We start from the raw sequence: 13297 nt of genomic DNA, 5'->3' as shown, positions 1-13297 counted from the left end.
TGCAAAAGAGTTAGACAGGACTGAGCAACTGAACTACATTTGAGTCAAAAACTCTCCTGTTACTATTTGGTTTTGTCTTTGAGCCAGGGCCTCTCAAGGGTGAGGAAGCTGCACCCTTTTCCTTTTGTGAAATGCTACTACATTAAAGAATGAAAGACATCAAACCCAAGCTATGCACATGTGATTCTTGTGCATGACAAAGGACTGGGGTTGGCATTAAACCAGTTAATTTTTGACACAAACGTTTCAGTGCAATATAACTATGCTATTCTCAAGATCATTGCAGAATATAGAAAAGGGGGATGAGCTGGTTAAGAGCTTGGACAATGGATTTGATTCTGGCTCCACCTGTGTGTCTTTGCACAAGTGTCCTAACCTCTCTGTGCCTCAATTTCATCTGTAAAATGGGTTATTGTGAGGAATAAATGGATTAATCCATACAAAATATTTTGGGCAGTGCCTGGCACATGACCAGTGTCAGCTATGATTACAAAAATTTGAATTTGTAGGGAACCACAGAAGGTATATTCTGATAAGTGTGCATGTTATATTTGTAACCCTATGTATAACTTCATTTAGGTGGAGATTGCTAAGGATCTTATTTGTGGCCCATTGAAAACGAGTGGAGGGGGCTTTCCTAGTGGCTCAGTGGTAAGGAATCCACCTGTCAATGCAGGAGATATGGGTTCAATCCCTGGTCTGGGAAGATCCCATATGCTGAGGAGCAACTAAGCCCTGTGACACAACTACTGAGGCTGGGCCCTAGAGCCTGTGAGCCACAACTACTGAAGGACTTAGAGCCCATGCTCTGCAACAAGAGAAGCCACTGCAACGAGAAGCCCGCGTACCTACAACTAGACAGTAGTACCCACTGGCCATAACTAGAGAAAAGCGTGTGCAGCAACAAAGACCAAGCACAGCCAAAAATGAATACAATAATTATTTTTTAAAAATAAAAAGATCTTAGAAAATGAATGGGAATAATGGAGCTGAGGAAGTATCTCAAGCTTTAGGTCTAGTGGAGAAATCTGGGAGCTTGCCAGGGTTCATGGGGAGTGGAGGCTGGGAAATGACGGAGGACAACGTGCAGAGCCTTTACTCAGAATGCACCTTCTGGCTTTTGGATAGAAATGCAGAATCTCAGGCCCCACCCTAGACTTGGTGACTCAGAATCTAGTGAGTTGGCCTAGGGATTAAAGTTAACCCGAAATGACCTTGCTCATTTTTTGTTGACTTGCTTATGAATGGGATGAAATGATTATTATCATGCTCTGTCTCTCCCCACCAGAATGTTCATTTCATGAGACTTGTGTGATTCACTGTTCTACTTCTACCTTGGGCACATAGTAGTAAAATAAAAAACATAACTGAGGACTTCCCTGGTGGTTTAGTGGTTAAGAATCCACTTGTCAACACAGGGGACACGGGTTTGATCCCTGGTCTGGGAAGATTCCACATGCTACATAGCAACTAAGTCCACACACTACAACTACTGAGCCTGTGCTCTAGAGCCCAGGGACCACATCTTCTGAAGCTCATGCTCTGCAACAAGAGAAGCCACTACAATGAGAAGCCCATGCATCACAATTAGAGAGGAGCTCCTGCTCACCACAACTTCAGAAAGTTCTCGGGCAGCAATGAAGACGCAGTGCAGCCAAAAAGAGATACCTAAATTTGATGAAATGTTGAATTAAAAAGAGTTACAGGAGTGAGGCTCCCAGTTCTGTTCCCAGAAGCAGCCTCCTTTCTCTGTCCTGATGAAAGATGTGAGTGGCCTCAGGTGCATTGTTGGTCTACATATTCACTGGTCTCTGGCTATGGAAAAGTAAGGCTTCGAGCACTCACCTTTGGTTTTCTGAGCCACGACTCCTGAAAGGCTTAGCAGAAAGCAGAGTCCTGGAACAGCGAAACATAAGGGAGACACATGAAATGGTTGAGGAAAGATTCCAGGATATTCCCCAAGGGCTGGGTATCAGTTATCGATTGCTGAATAATGATAATTATCGCTTTAAAAAACAACATTCCCATCATCAAAAAACTACGAACATTAAATGATGGAGAGGATGTGAAGAAAGGGAACACTTTTGCACTGTTGGTGGGAATGTAAATGGATATAGTCAGTATGGAGAACAGTAGGGAGATTCCTTAAAAAACTAGGAATAAATCTACTATATGACCCAGAAATCTCACCCTGAGAAAAACCATAATTCAAAAAGCCACATGCACATCAATGTTCATTGCAGCAGTGTTTACAAAAGCCAGGGCATGGAAGTAACCTAGATGTCCATCCACAAATGAATGGATAAAGAAGTTGTGGTACATATATACAATGGAATATTACTCATCCATAAAAAGGAATGAAATTGGGTCTTTTGTAGTGATGTGGATGAACCTAGAGTCTGTCATATGGAGTGAAGTAAGACAAAAAGAGAAAAATATTGTATATTAACACATATATATGGAATCTTAAAAAATGGTACTGATGAACCTATCTGCAAGACAGGAATAGAGGCGCTGACATGCAGAACAGACTTGTGGACACAGCAGGGGAAAGAGAAGGGGGGATAAACTGAGAAAGTAGCATTGATATATATACACTGCCTTGTGTAAAATAGATAGCTTGTGGGAAGATGCTGTGTAGCACAGAGAGCTCAGCTGGTGCTCTGTGATGACCTAGAGGGGTCAAATGAAAGGAGTGAGAGGGCAGCTCAAGAGGGAAGGGATATATGTATACATATAGCTGATCCAGGACTTTCTCAATGGCTTAGTGGTAAAGAATCTGCCTGCAGTGCAGGAGCCCTGAGTTCCATCTCTGGGTCAGGAAGATCCCCTGAGGGCATTGCAACCTCCTCCAGTATTCTTGCCTGGAGAATCTCATGGACATAGGAACCTGGTGGGCTATAGTCCAAAGGGTTGCAAAGAGTTGGACATGACTGAAGCAACTTAGCATGCTTGCATAGTTGAGTCACATTATTGTATGGCAGAAACTAACACAAAACTGTAAAGCAGCTGTTCTCCAATTAAAAAAAATATCCTATGATAAAGCATAATGGCAAAGAATATTAAGCAAAGAATGTATATAAAAAGCAACATTTATTTTATTATCTCTCATGATTTCTGTGATTTGGGAATCTGGGAAAGACTCAGCTGAGCATTTGTGGCTTGAGGTTTTTTAGGCAGTTGCTGCTACACTGTGAATGAGTTGAAGCAGCTGGGAACTGACAGAGCATTGCTGTCCCTTCATGAAACTTCAGGGCCTGGGATAGTTGGGCTTCATCCCAGCATGGCAGCATTGGTTGGGTAGCTCCCATGGTGCCTCAGCGCTCTAAGCATGAGTTTTCAGGCCAATTAGGCTATAAATCCTCTCAAGATCTAGTCCAGAAAGTCATGCAGCTCCATTCCACCATATTCTCTTGGTTACAAGCAAGTCATATACCCACCCAGATTCCTGTGGACCAGAACCAGAGTCTTTCTCTTGATGGAGGATTGGCAAGATTCCAGAAATGTATCTTGGAAGGGAAGTGTTGTTTCTGCCTGTTTGGAAAATAAAGGCTGCCTCTATGTGAAGTCTGCTTCTGCTGTGGCTGCTAAAGTGCTGTTTTTCTTCCCCAAACCTTCCCAACATCTGGTGGTATCATCAGCCATGTTCCTGCTTCTGCAAAGACCTGAAGGTACTGGATGGCTAGGTGGGGTTTTTCTTTCTTTCTTAATAAATCTTACACCATTCTTGTCATTAGTTCTCCCCTTACCTTCTTTTCATTCTCTTATCATATACTAATGTCTAGAATAATTTTCCATTTGCAAGTACAATATATTTAACAACTGATATGACTGGAAAAGGTAAGTTTTCATTCCAATAGCAAACAAAGGCAATGCCAAAGAATGTTCAAATTGCCATTCAGTTGCCCTCATTTCATATGCTAACAAAGCAATACTCAAAATCCTTCAAGCTAGGCTTCAGCAGTATGTGAACCAAGAGCTTCCAGATGTACAAGCTGGATATAGAAAAGGTAGAGGTACCAGAGATCAAATTGTCAGCATTTGTTAGATCATAGAAAAAGCAAAGGAATTCCTGAAAAGCATCTACTGCTTCATTGACTATGCAAAAACCCTGGACTGTGTGGATCACAAAGAACTGTGAAAAATTCTTAAAGAGATAGGAACACCAGACCACCTTACCTGTCTCCTGAGAAACCTGTGTGCAGGTCAAGAAGCAGCATTTAGAAATGGACATGGAAAAAGAAAACTTACTGGTTCAAAACTGGGAAGGGAATACATCAAGGTTTTATATTGTCACCCTGCTTATTTAACTTATATGCAGAGTACATCATGCAAAATGCCAGGCTGGATGAATCACAGGTTGGAATCAAGATTTCCAGGAGAAATATCAACAACCTCAGATCTGCGGATGATACCACTCTAATGGCAGAAATTAAAGAACTAAAAACCCTTTTGATAAAGGTAAAAGAGGAGAGTGAAAAAACTGGCTTAAAACTCAACATTCAAAAAACTAAGATCATGGCATCCAGTCCCATCACTTAGTGGCAAATAGAAGGGGGAAAAGTGGAAACAGTGACAGATTTTATTTTCTTAGTCTCCAAAATCACTGTGGACGGTGACTGCAGCCCTGAAATTAAAAAATGCTTGCTCCTTGGAAGAAAAGCTGTGGCAAACCTAGACAGCATATTAAAAAGCAGATACATCACTTTGCTGACAAAGGTCTGTATAATCAAAGCAATGATTTTCCCCATAGTCATGTATGGATGTGAGAATTGGATCATAAAGAAGGCTGAGCACCGAAGAATTGATGCTTTTGAAGTGTGGTGTTGGAGAAGACTCTTGAGAGTCCCTTGAAATGCAAGATCAAACCAGTCAATCCTAAAAGAAATCAACCCTGAATTGGAAGGACCGATGCTGAAGCTGAAGCTCCCATATAGCTTGGCTACCTGATGGGAAGAAGTGATTCACTGGAAAAGACCCTCATGTTGAGAAACATTGAGGGAAGGAGGAGAAGGGGACAACAGAGGATGAGATGGCTGGGTGGTATTACTGACACAATGGACATGAGTTTGAGCAAACTCTGGGTGATAGTGATGGACAGGGAAGCCTGATGTGCTGCAGTCCATGGGGTCACAAAGACTTAGTGACTAAACAAAAGAAACAATGGTTCAGAAACCAACCAAGCAGAATGGACATTGAAGACCCTCTCTGAGACAGCAGGTGTCAATCTTTCAGCTGCTGAACTATGAGGCATTTGATGGGTTCCCATGGCATGTTTTGGACTGATAAGAGTGTCCTGGGAATTAGTCTGGGGACATGATTATTTATAAATGATGTGGAGACATTTCAATATGAACAACCAGTGTGGCTCTTCTAGTGTGCACTTGTTGAAATTCAAGTCTCAGAACTTCCCTGGTGGTCTAAATAGTTCAGACTTCACCTTCTGATGTAGGAGGTGTAGGTTTGATCCCTGGTCATGGAACTAAGATCCCATACACCTTGTGACCAAGAAAACAAAAAAATAAAGCAGCAGCAATATTGTAACAAATTCAATAAAGACTTTAAAAATGGTTCACTTAAAAAAATTAAATAATAATAATTTAAAAATTCAGGTCCAGTAACTAGTAACTTTATTGGCAACTTTGGTTATCCCTAAGAAAGTGGGTCCTGCAGATTAATGGATAAAAGATATGTGTGTGTGTGTATATATTCTGTATATATATATATATATATATATATACACACACACACACACACAGACACACACACACATATATATACATGATATGCACACACAGGAATGTTATTCAAGCTTAAAAATAAGGTGATCCTGTCATTTGCGGCAACGTAGATGAACTTAGAGGATATCATGCTAAGTGAAAATAAGCCTAATGCATACTGTGTGATTTCACGTATATGAAGTATCTGAAGTAGTCAAACTCACAGAAGCAGAGAATATAAAGGTGGTTTTCAGGGAATTGTCTTTCTATAGGTATACTGCTTTTGCTATACAAGATAAATACGTTCTAGAGATATGTTGTAAAATATAACATTCCCAGTTTTGTAGGCTTTAAAATTCGGTGTTGTACACAGAATAACATATTTAAGTCAATGTATGGCAAAACCAATACAGTATTGTAAAGTAAAATAAAGTAAAAATAAAAATTAAAAAAAAAGTATTCACACTTAATACACTAAAAAAAAAAATATGCTAAAAAGATAGATCTCATGTTAATCATTCTTAAAAAAAAGAAGGAAGAAAAGAAAAACATTTCCACCAAAGAACATAATGAACGTTTTAGGACTTCCCTGGTGGTTCAGTGGTTAGGAATCCACCTGCCAATGCTGGGGACACAGTTTCGATCCCTGGTCTGGGAAGATCCTACATGCCGCAGAGCAATGAAGCCCGTGCACCACAACTAGGAACTCATGCTCTGGAGCCTGTGAGCCGCAGCTTCTGAAGCCCGCGCGCCTAAAGCCTGTGCTCTGCCACAAGAGAAGCCCCGCAGTGAGAAGCCTGTGCGCTGTAACTAGAGAGCAGCTCCCATTCACAGCTACAGCAACAACAACAACAACAACACTAATGTCACATCCGCCCCAGTGGCGACTGTAGCTTGCAGAGGCAGCTAGTCAAACACATGGCAAGACAGTATTTCCTGGTTCCTAAAATGCAGGCAGTCTGGGCACCATCGAGTTTCCTCAAGGCTAGTCTTCAAGGGTCTCCTTTCAGCCCAGCTCGCAATCCTGTGCTCAGTAATATGCACATGAGACTTCACTACAGAATTGTAATTAGCCTCCAATTAAAATTAAATAAATTTATATTAAAAAAAAAAAGAGTTCTCAAAGAGTCATTAGCATGTCAGAATACCAGAATTCTAGGAGACTTTAGAAATCTTCAGCTGACTCTTTCTGTTCATGAAGAAACAGGTCGCCTAGGGGTCAAGTACTTCTGACACCAGTTGTGCAAATTTGAGCAAGTTGTTTAACTTCTCTGAGATTCCATATATGGGACAGGGTGACAGTGTTGCCTGTCTCCTGGGTTTGGGGTGATGACATAAACGAGGGAATGTGTAAAGCACAATGTTTGGCTGAAATCACTCCATAAAGGCTAGCTGCCTCTATTACCATTTTATTTGCAATAGATTTCTATTTCTTAACTTTATTTTATATAGGAGCAGCGTTGATTAACAACATTGTGACAGTTTCAGGTGGACAGCAAAGGGACTCAGCCAAACATATACATGTATCCATTTTCCCCCAAACTCTGCTCCCATCCAGGCTGCCACATAACACTGAGCAAAGTTCCCTGAGCTATACTGTAGGACCCTGTTGGTTGTCTATTTTAAATATAACAGTGTGTACATGTCCATTCCAAACTCCCTAACTACCCAGTTCCCCCTATCCTTCCCCCTGGTAACTGTAAGTGTAGAATTCTATTTTAATTCTTCACTTGCTGCTCATTCTATTATCCTGCCTGTTTCATCTAGGGATGAGGGCAGAGAGTTCATGGATAATTGACATTCACAAATGATCCATCTCAGGAGTTTCTAGAACTCTGCCTACAGTTGCTGCAAAGCAGGAAACACCTTGTTTGAATTTCTCTCATTAAAATAACTTTTAAACTTTTCTAAGCATAATTGATGGGCTTCCCAGGTGGTGCTAGTGGTAAAGGATCCTTCTGAAATACAAGAGCCTTAGGAGACTCGAGTTTGATATGTGGATTGGGAAAAGCCCTGGAGGAGGAAATGGCAACCCACTCTAGCATTCTTGTCTGGAGAAGGCCATGAACAGAGGAGACTCGCGGGCTACAGTCCATGGGGCCGGCAAGAGTCGGACGTGACTGAAACAACTTAGAAAGCATGCATGCAGGCATAATTGATATATAAAAAACTACACTCTTTCACTTCAGTTTGACTCCACAGATATATACCAGATACCTCTTACAAGGAAGATGGTGCAGAAGAAGGGCAAGGGGACCTGGCATTTTCCTTCAAGTAGCTTATATTAATATTATACTATTTTGATAGACTTTATGGTCTCTTACCTGCCTCTGCAACTAAATAACTGTGAGATTTTGAGCAACATCCCTGTGGTGCCATTTTGTATCTATAATATGGAGGTACTGTGTGATAATGTATATAGAACAATCTTAGCCTGATACCAGCCTAAAGTAGGTGCTAAAATATATGTTAGTTTGGGCTGATAGTGCAGCTATGGATATTGTTATTTGAAGTTGGAGAACCATCTGAAGAGGTGAAGTCAAGGAGTCTTGAAATACTTCTAGAGAGAAAGAGTAGAAAAAGAGAGAGAGAGAAAAAAAAACAACCAAAGGCATATTAACAAAAATCTGGAGTGAGGTGGCTTGGGTTCAAATCCCAGTTCTGCCATTTACAAGCTGTGTAACCTTGGACAATTACCATAACCTCTCTGTGCTCCAGTTTTCTTATCCACAAGATGGAAATAATATTAGTATTCACCTAATGAGCCCATTAGGGGGGGTGAATGGGTTAACATACAAGGTGCATAGTGAGTACTTGAAAATGTTGGTTATTATTGTTAATATTCAGGAAAAGGGAAAAGGAGGAGGGAAAAAGAATACCAGGAGAGGCAGAAGAAAAGTCAGGGCAGTGCTGGGTCACAGAAATTATCACGGAGGTGGTGGTGGTTGTTGTTGTTTAGTTGCTAAGTCATGTCCAACTCTTTTGCAACCCCATGGACTATAGTCTGCCAGGCTCCTCTGTCCATGGGATTTCCCTGACAAGAATACTGGAGTGGGTTGTCATTTCCTGCTCCAGGGGATCTTCCCGACCCAGGGATTGAACTTGGGTCTCCTGCATTGGCAGGAGGATTCTTTCCAATGAACCACCTGGAATGCCCTATCAAGGAGGCTATTGTTCAGTTGCACAGTTGTGTCCAGCTCTTTGTGACCGCATGGACTGCAGCATGCCAGGCTTCCTTGTCCTTCACCATCTTCCAGAGTTCTCCAAAAGTAGGAAGTCAAGAGATACCTGGAGTAACAGACAAGTTTGACCTTGGAGTACAAAATGAAGCAGGGCAAAGGCTAATAGAGTTTTGCCAAGCGAACACACCGGCCATAGGAAACACCGTTTTCCAGCAACACAAGAGATAACTCTACACATGAACATCACCAGATGGTCAATACCAAAATCAGATTGATTATATTCTTTGCAGCCGAAGGTGGAGAAGCTCTATACAGTCAGCAAAAACAAGATCAGGACCTGACTGTGGCTCAGATCATGAACTTCTTGTTGCCAAATTCAGACTCAAATTGAAGAAAGTAAGGAAAACTACTAGGCCTTTCAGATATGACCTAAATCAAATCCCTTACAATTATACAGTGCAAGTGACAAATAGATTCACGGTATTAGATCTGATAGAGTGCCTGAAGAACTATGGATGGAGGTTCGTGACATTGTACAGGGGGTGGTGATCAAAACCATCCCCAAGAAAAAGATGCAAAAAGGCAAAATGGCTGTCTGGGAAGGCATTACAAATAGCTGAGAAAAGAAGAGAAGCAAAAGGCAAAGGAGGAAAGGAAAGATATACCCATTTGAATGCAGAGTTCCAAAGAATAGCAGGGAGAGATAAGAAAGCCTTCCTCAGTGGTCAGTGCAAAGAAATAGAGGAAAACAATAGAATGGGAAAGACTAGAGATCTCTTCAAGAAAATTAGAGATACCAATGGAACATTTCATGCAAAGATGGGCACAATAAAGGACAGAAATGGTATGGACCTAACAGAAGCAGAAGATATTAAGAAGAGGTGGCAAGAATACACAAAAGAACTATACAAAAAAAGATTCTAAATGACCAGGATAACCACAATGGTGTGATCACTCACCTAGAGCCAGACATCCTAGAGTGTGAAGTCAAATGGACCTTAGAATGCACCACTATGAAGAAAGCTAGTGGAGGTGATGGAATTCCAGTTGAGCTATTTCAAATCCTAAAAGATGATGCTGTTAAAGTGCTGCACTCAACATGCCAGCAAATTTGGAAAACTCAGCAATGGCCACAGGACTGGAAAATGTCAGTTTTCTTTCAATTCCAAAGAAAGGCAATGCCAAAGAATGCTCAAACTACCGCACAATTGCACTCATTTCACATGCTAGTAAGGTCATGTTAAAAATCCTTCAAACTAGATTTCAATAGTATAAGAACAGAGGACTTCCAGATGTACAAGCTGAATTTAGAAAAAGCAGCAGAACCAAGGATCAAATTGCAAAAATTCACTGGATCATAGATAAAGCAAGAGAATTCCAGAAAAGCATCTACTTCTGCTTCATTGACTATACTAAAGCCTTTGACTGTATGGATCACAATAAACTGTGGAAAATTCTTAGAGATGGGAATACCAGACCGCCTTACCTGCCTCCTGAGAAACCTCTATGCAGGTCAAGAAGCAACAGTTAGAACTGGACATGGAACAAGGGACTGGTTCCAAATTAGGAAAGCAGTATGTCAAGGCTGTATATTGTCACTCTGTTTATTTAACTTATCAAGGAGGAGAGGATATCAATTAGAAAATAAGACCCATGAAAAGGAAGATGAGCAATTCATTGGACTGGACCATAAGGAAAATTTTAGGGATATTTGAGAGTACAGTTTGAATAGGGTGGTGAAGAAGAAAACCATAATCTAAGGGGGAAAGAAGAATGTTCAAAGAGAACAGAAGATAAAGGAGAAGGAAAGACAACTAATTATTCAACTAAGTAGCCCCTGATATGGGGCAGGTTAAGGTACAGTCATTGTCAAGGTTACACTTACCTGGAAGAAGTGATGACCCTCGCATTCCTGTGTGCAGGTAACGCTCACCACGGCTCTCGAAGCTCCCTATTGGGCTCTCGACACTTATCCTATTTCAAGGAAATTTCATGAGTCTTGACACATATCCTACGTCAGCTGACTTAGGAAACCACTATCAGAAAAGTGAACTTCTGTCTTTCACCATCAGACTCATGGTTCTGCTTTTCATCTGTTTATTTTATATACCTTTTCTTCACCTTTATATACATTTTCATATGCTGTCTGTGTAGTAGACTCTCCTAGATATTGTTAATCATCTTTGGGATTACAGAATCAACTGATCCTAGGAAAGGAATGCCCTTTAGTTACAGAGCATCATCTGAGGAGCAGGAAGTGACTTTGGTGTCAAAATAAACTTTAACCCTGTGGTTTTGAGCTGGATAAACCAGAATTTAGAGTGTCTCTATTGTTGCCTGAAGTTTCTGAAAGAGTCATTTTTTCCTAGCTTAATGCAGCTAAAGCGTATTTCTTTTTATTTATTTATTTTAAGTTGGAGGATAATTGCTTTACAATGTTGTCTTGGTTTCTGCTGTATAACAATGTGAAATTAGCCATAAGTATACATATATCTGTTGAAATTCCCTCCCATGCCCCGATCCCACCCTTCTGCTGCTGCTGCTAAGTCGCTTCAGTCGTGTCCTACTCTGTGTGACCCCATAGACAGCAAGCCACCAGGCTCCCCCGTCCCTGGGATTCTCCAGGCAAGAACACTGGAGTGTTGCCATTTCCTTCTCCAATACATGAAAGTGAAAAGTGAAAGTGAAGCTGCTCAGTCATGTACGACTCTTAGTGACTGCCGGGGTCCAGCCCCGGTGGATCCAGGGTAATTCGAAGGTGGGGATGGAATCGGCGTCCTGGAAAAAACTTATTTAATTACAGATATAGAGGGAGATTAGAAACAGATAGTGTAGTAGGAGAATTAATGGAGAAAAGAGGCTGAATAACTGGTTTACGTGGAATACTAATCACCACCTACTTAGGCCACAGGCGTCTTTCCATTCTCCTGAGGGAGAGGAGGCACTGAGGCCTCCCCGGTCCAACCTTAGAAGCCCCGGTAAAGTCGGTAGGCTTGGTGCGTACCCTCGTACCAGATGGGAATTCAGCCAGGAAAATGGGGAGCAAGAAAGAAACGACATGGGGGAATCAGTCTTTCCAGAAGCTGATCTGATTTATTTATTTTTCAGGTTTGTTTATATACCTTTTTGTTATACACAGGGATGAATACAGAGTCACACAGGGGTCAGCAGACCTGACCCTTGTCACAATCAGGTGCTTCATATAAAATTATACAAAGGTCTTATGAGTTTCATCATCTTCTGGCCATGAGGTCTGCTGACATTTTATGGTCCTTTCTGATACTGGTCAGTTAACCAGAAAACTTATTTTTCCAGGGGTGATTTTTTCTTAAATCAGGCACCACCCTCCAAATAAAGTTGCATTCCTATAAGGTGAGGGTGTAGTGAGTTACAATCAAGAAAGGAATTTACTTAACCTAAGGTTTAACATGATTAATCTTAAAGGTTAATACTTATTTCTTTTATATGCTAGTTATATTCATTATAAGGGCAGGAATATGGAGGTTTAGCAGCAAATATTGGCTTAACAAATGTAAACCCTTCACCAATGTTCCCTTTATGATCTATTTAGTCTTAAGATAGTGATAAAGTTACATTTTTGCATAGCAAGGACACAGTGATTTATAACAAAGTTCAGTGATCTATAACAAAAGAGAAAATTCATTAACTCAAAAAGTCTAGTATTGCTAACATAAAAAAACTACTATATTTCCTTTTCTATATTCCAGATACATTGATTAATATATTCCCAGGTGCCTAAGAATATGGAGGCCTGATGGCAATCATTGACTCATCAATGAAAAAAGCCCTATGCTAATACTCCAGACTCTCTGTGCTGTTTATGGTTGAGAGGTTGTTGCACAAGCTAGTCTGTCAGCAGAGAGGTTTGACCTGAGACATCCTTGTCACACCCAGGGCAGGGAATTAGCAGTAATTATTGGCACGACAAATGAAGAAAAAACCCTTCACCAATATAATTCATAATCAACCCACTAATACTATACTAATGATCTTCTAACTTCTCAAAAGAGTCTGTATTTAGAAAGTTTTAAAACATCCCGTGCCTCTCACAGTTGGGAGGCTGTAAACAATCACATGCGGCTGGACGAGCCTGATCAGGCAGGCCAGAGAACCTTCAGAGTTTGTAAGTTGAAACACTCCTGTCACACCCAGGAATTTTTATTAACTTGGAGCTGCAAGTTAACTCCTTCTCTGAGAGAAATGGTTATGGCGGAGAGCCCCCCATAAAGTACTCTGGTTTCGGGGGTAGATGCTCGGGAACAGGGGGTTTCCTGAGGCTTGATCACGCCTTTGCGTATGCCAAGCTTCCTTCCTCATGACCTTTGCCATGGGCGGAGTTCCTCACGCTGGCTCCCAACAAGACCCCATGGACTG

At 41.1% G+C, this 13297-nt stretch overlaps 1 protein-coding gene across 1 annotated transcript in view; it reads right to left on the bottom strand.

Moving 5' to 3' along the window:
- ADGRE3 (adhesion G protein-coupled receptor E3) overlaps positions 1-10812 on the bottom strand; it is a 63114-nt gene extending 52302 nt beyond the window's left edge. The window contains exons 1-2 of the mRNA XM_052642724.1: positions 10788-10812; positions 1846-1896 (exon numbers count right to left, since the gene is read on the bottom strand). Of these exons, the coding sequence (XP_052498684.1) occupies positions 1846-1896; positions 10788-10812 (76 nt within the window). The remainder of the gene's footprint in view (positions 1-1845; positions 1897-10787) is intronic.
- Positions 10813-13297: the final 2485 nt, after the last annotated feature.

Source organism: Budorcas taxicolor, chromosome 7, assembly GCF_023091745.1.
Source record: "Budorcas taxicolor isolate Tak-1 chromosome 7, Takin1.1, whole genome shotgun sequence".
Taxonomy (NCBI): domain Eukaryota; kingdom Metazoa; phylum Chordata; class Mammalia; order Artiodactyla; family Bovidae; genus Budorcas; species Budorcas taxicolor.
Note: the sequence above shows the minus strand (reverse complement) of the source record. Positions and strands in the feature narration are given on the sequence as shown.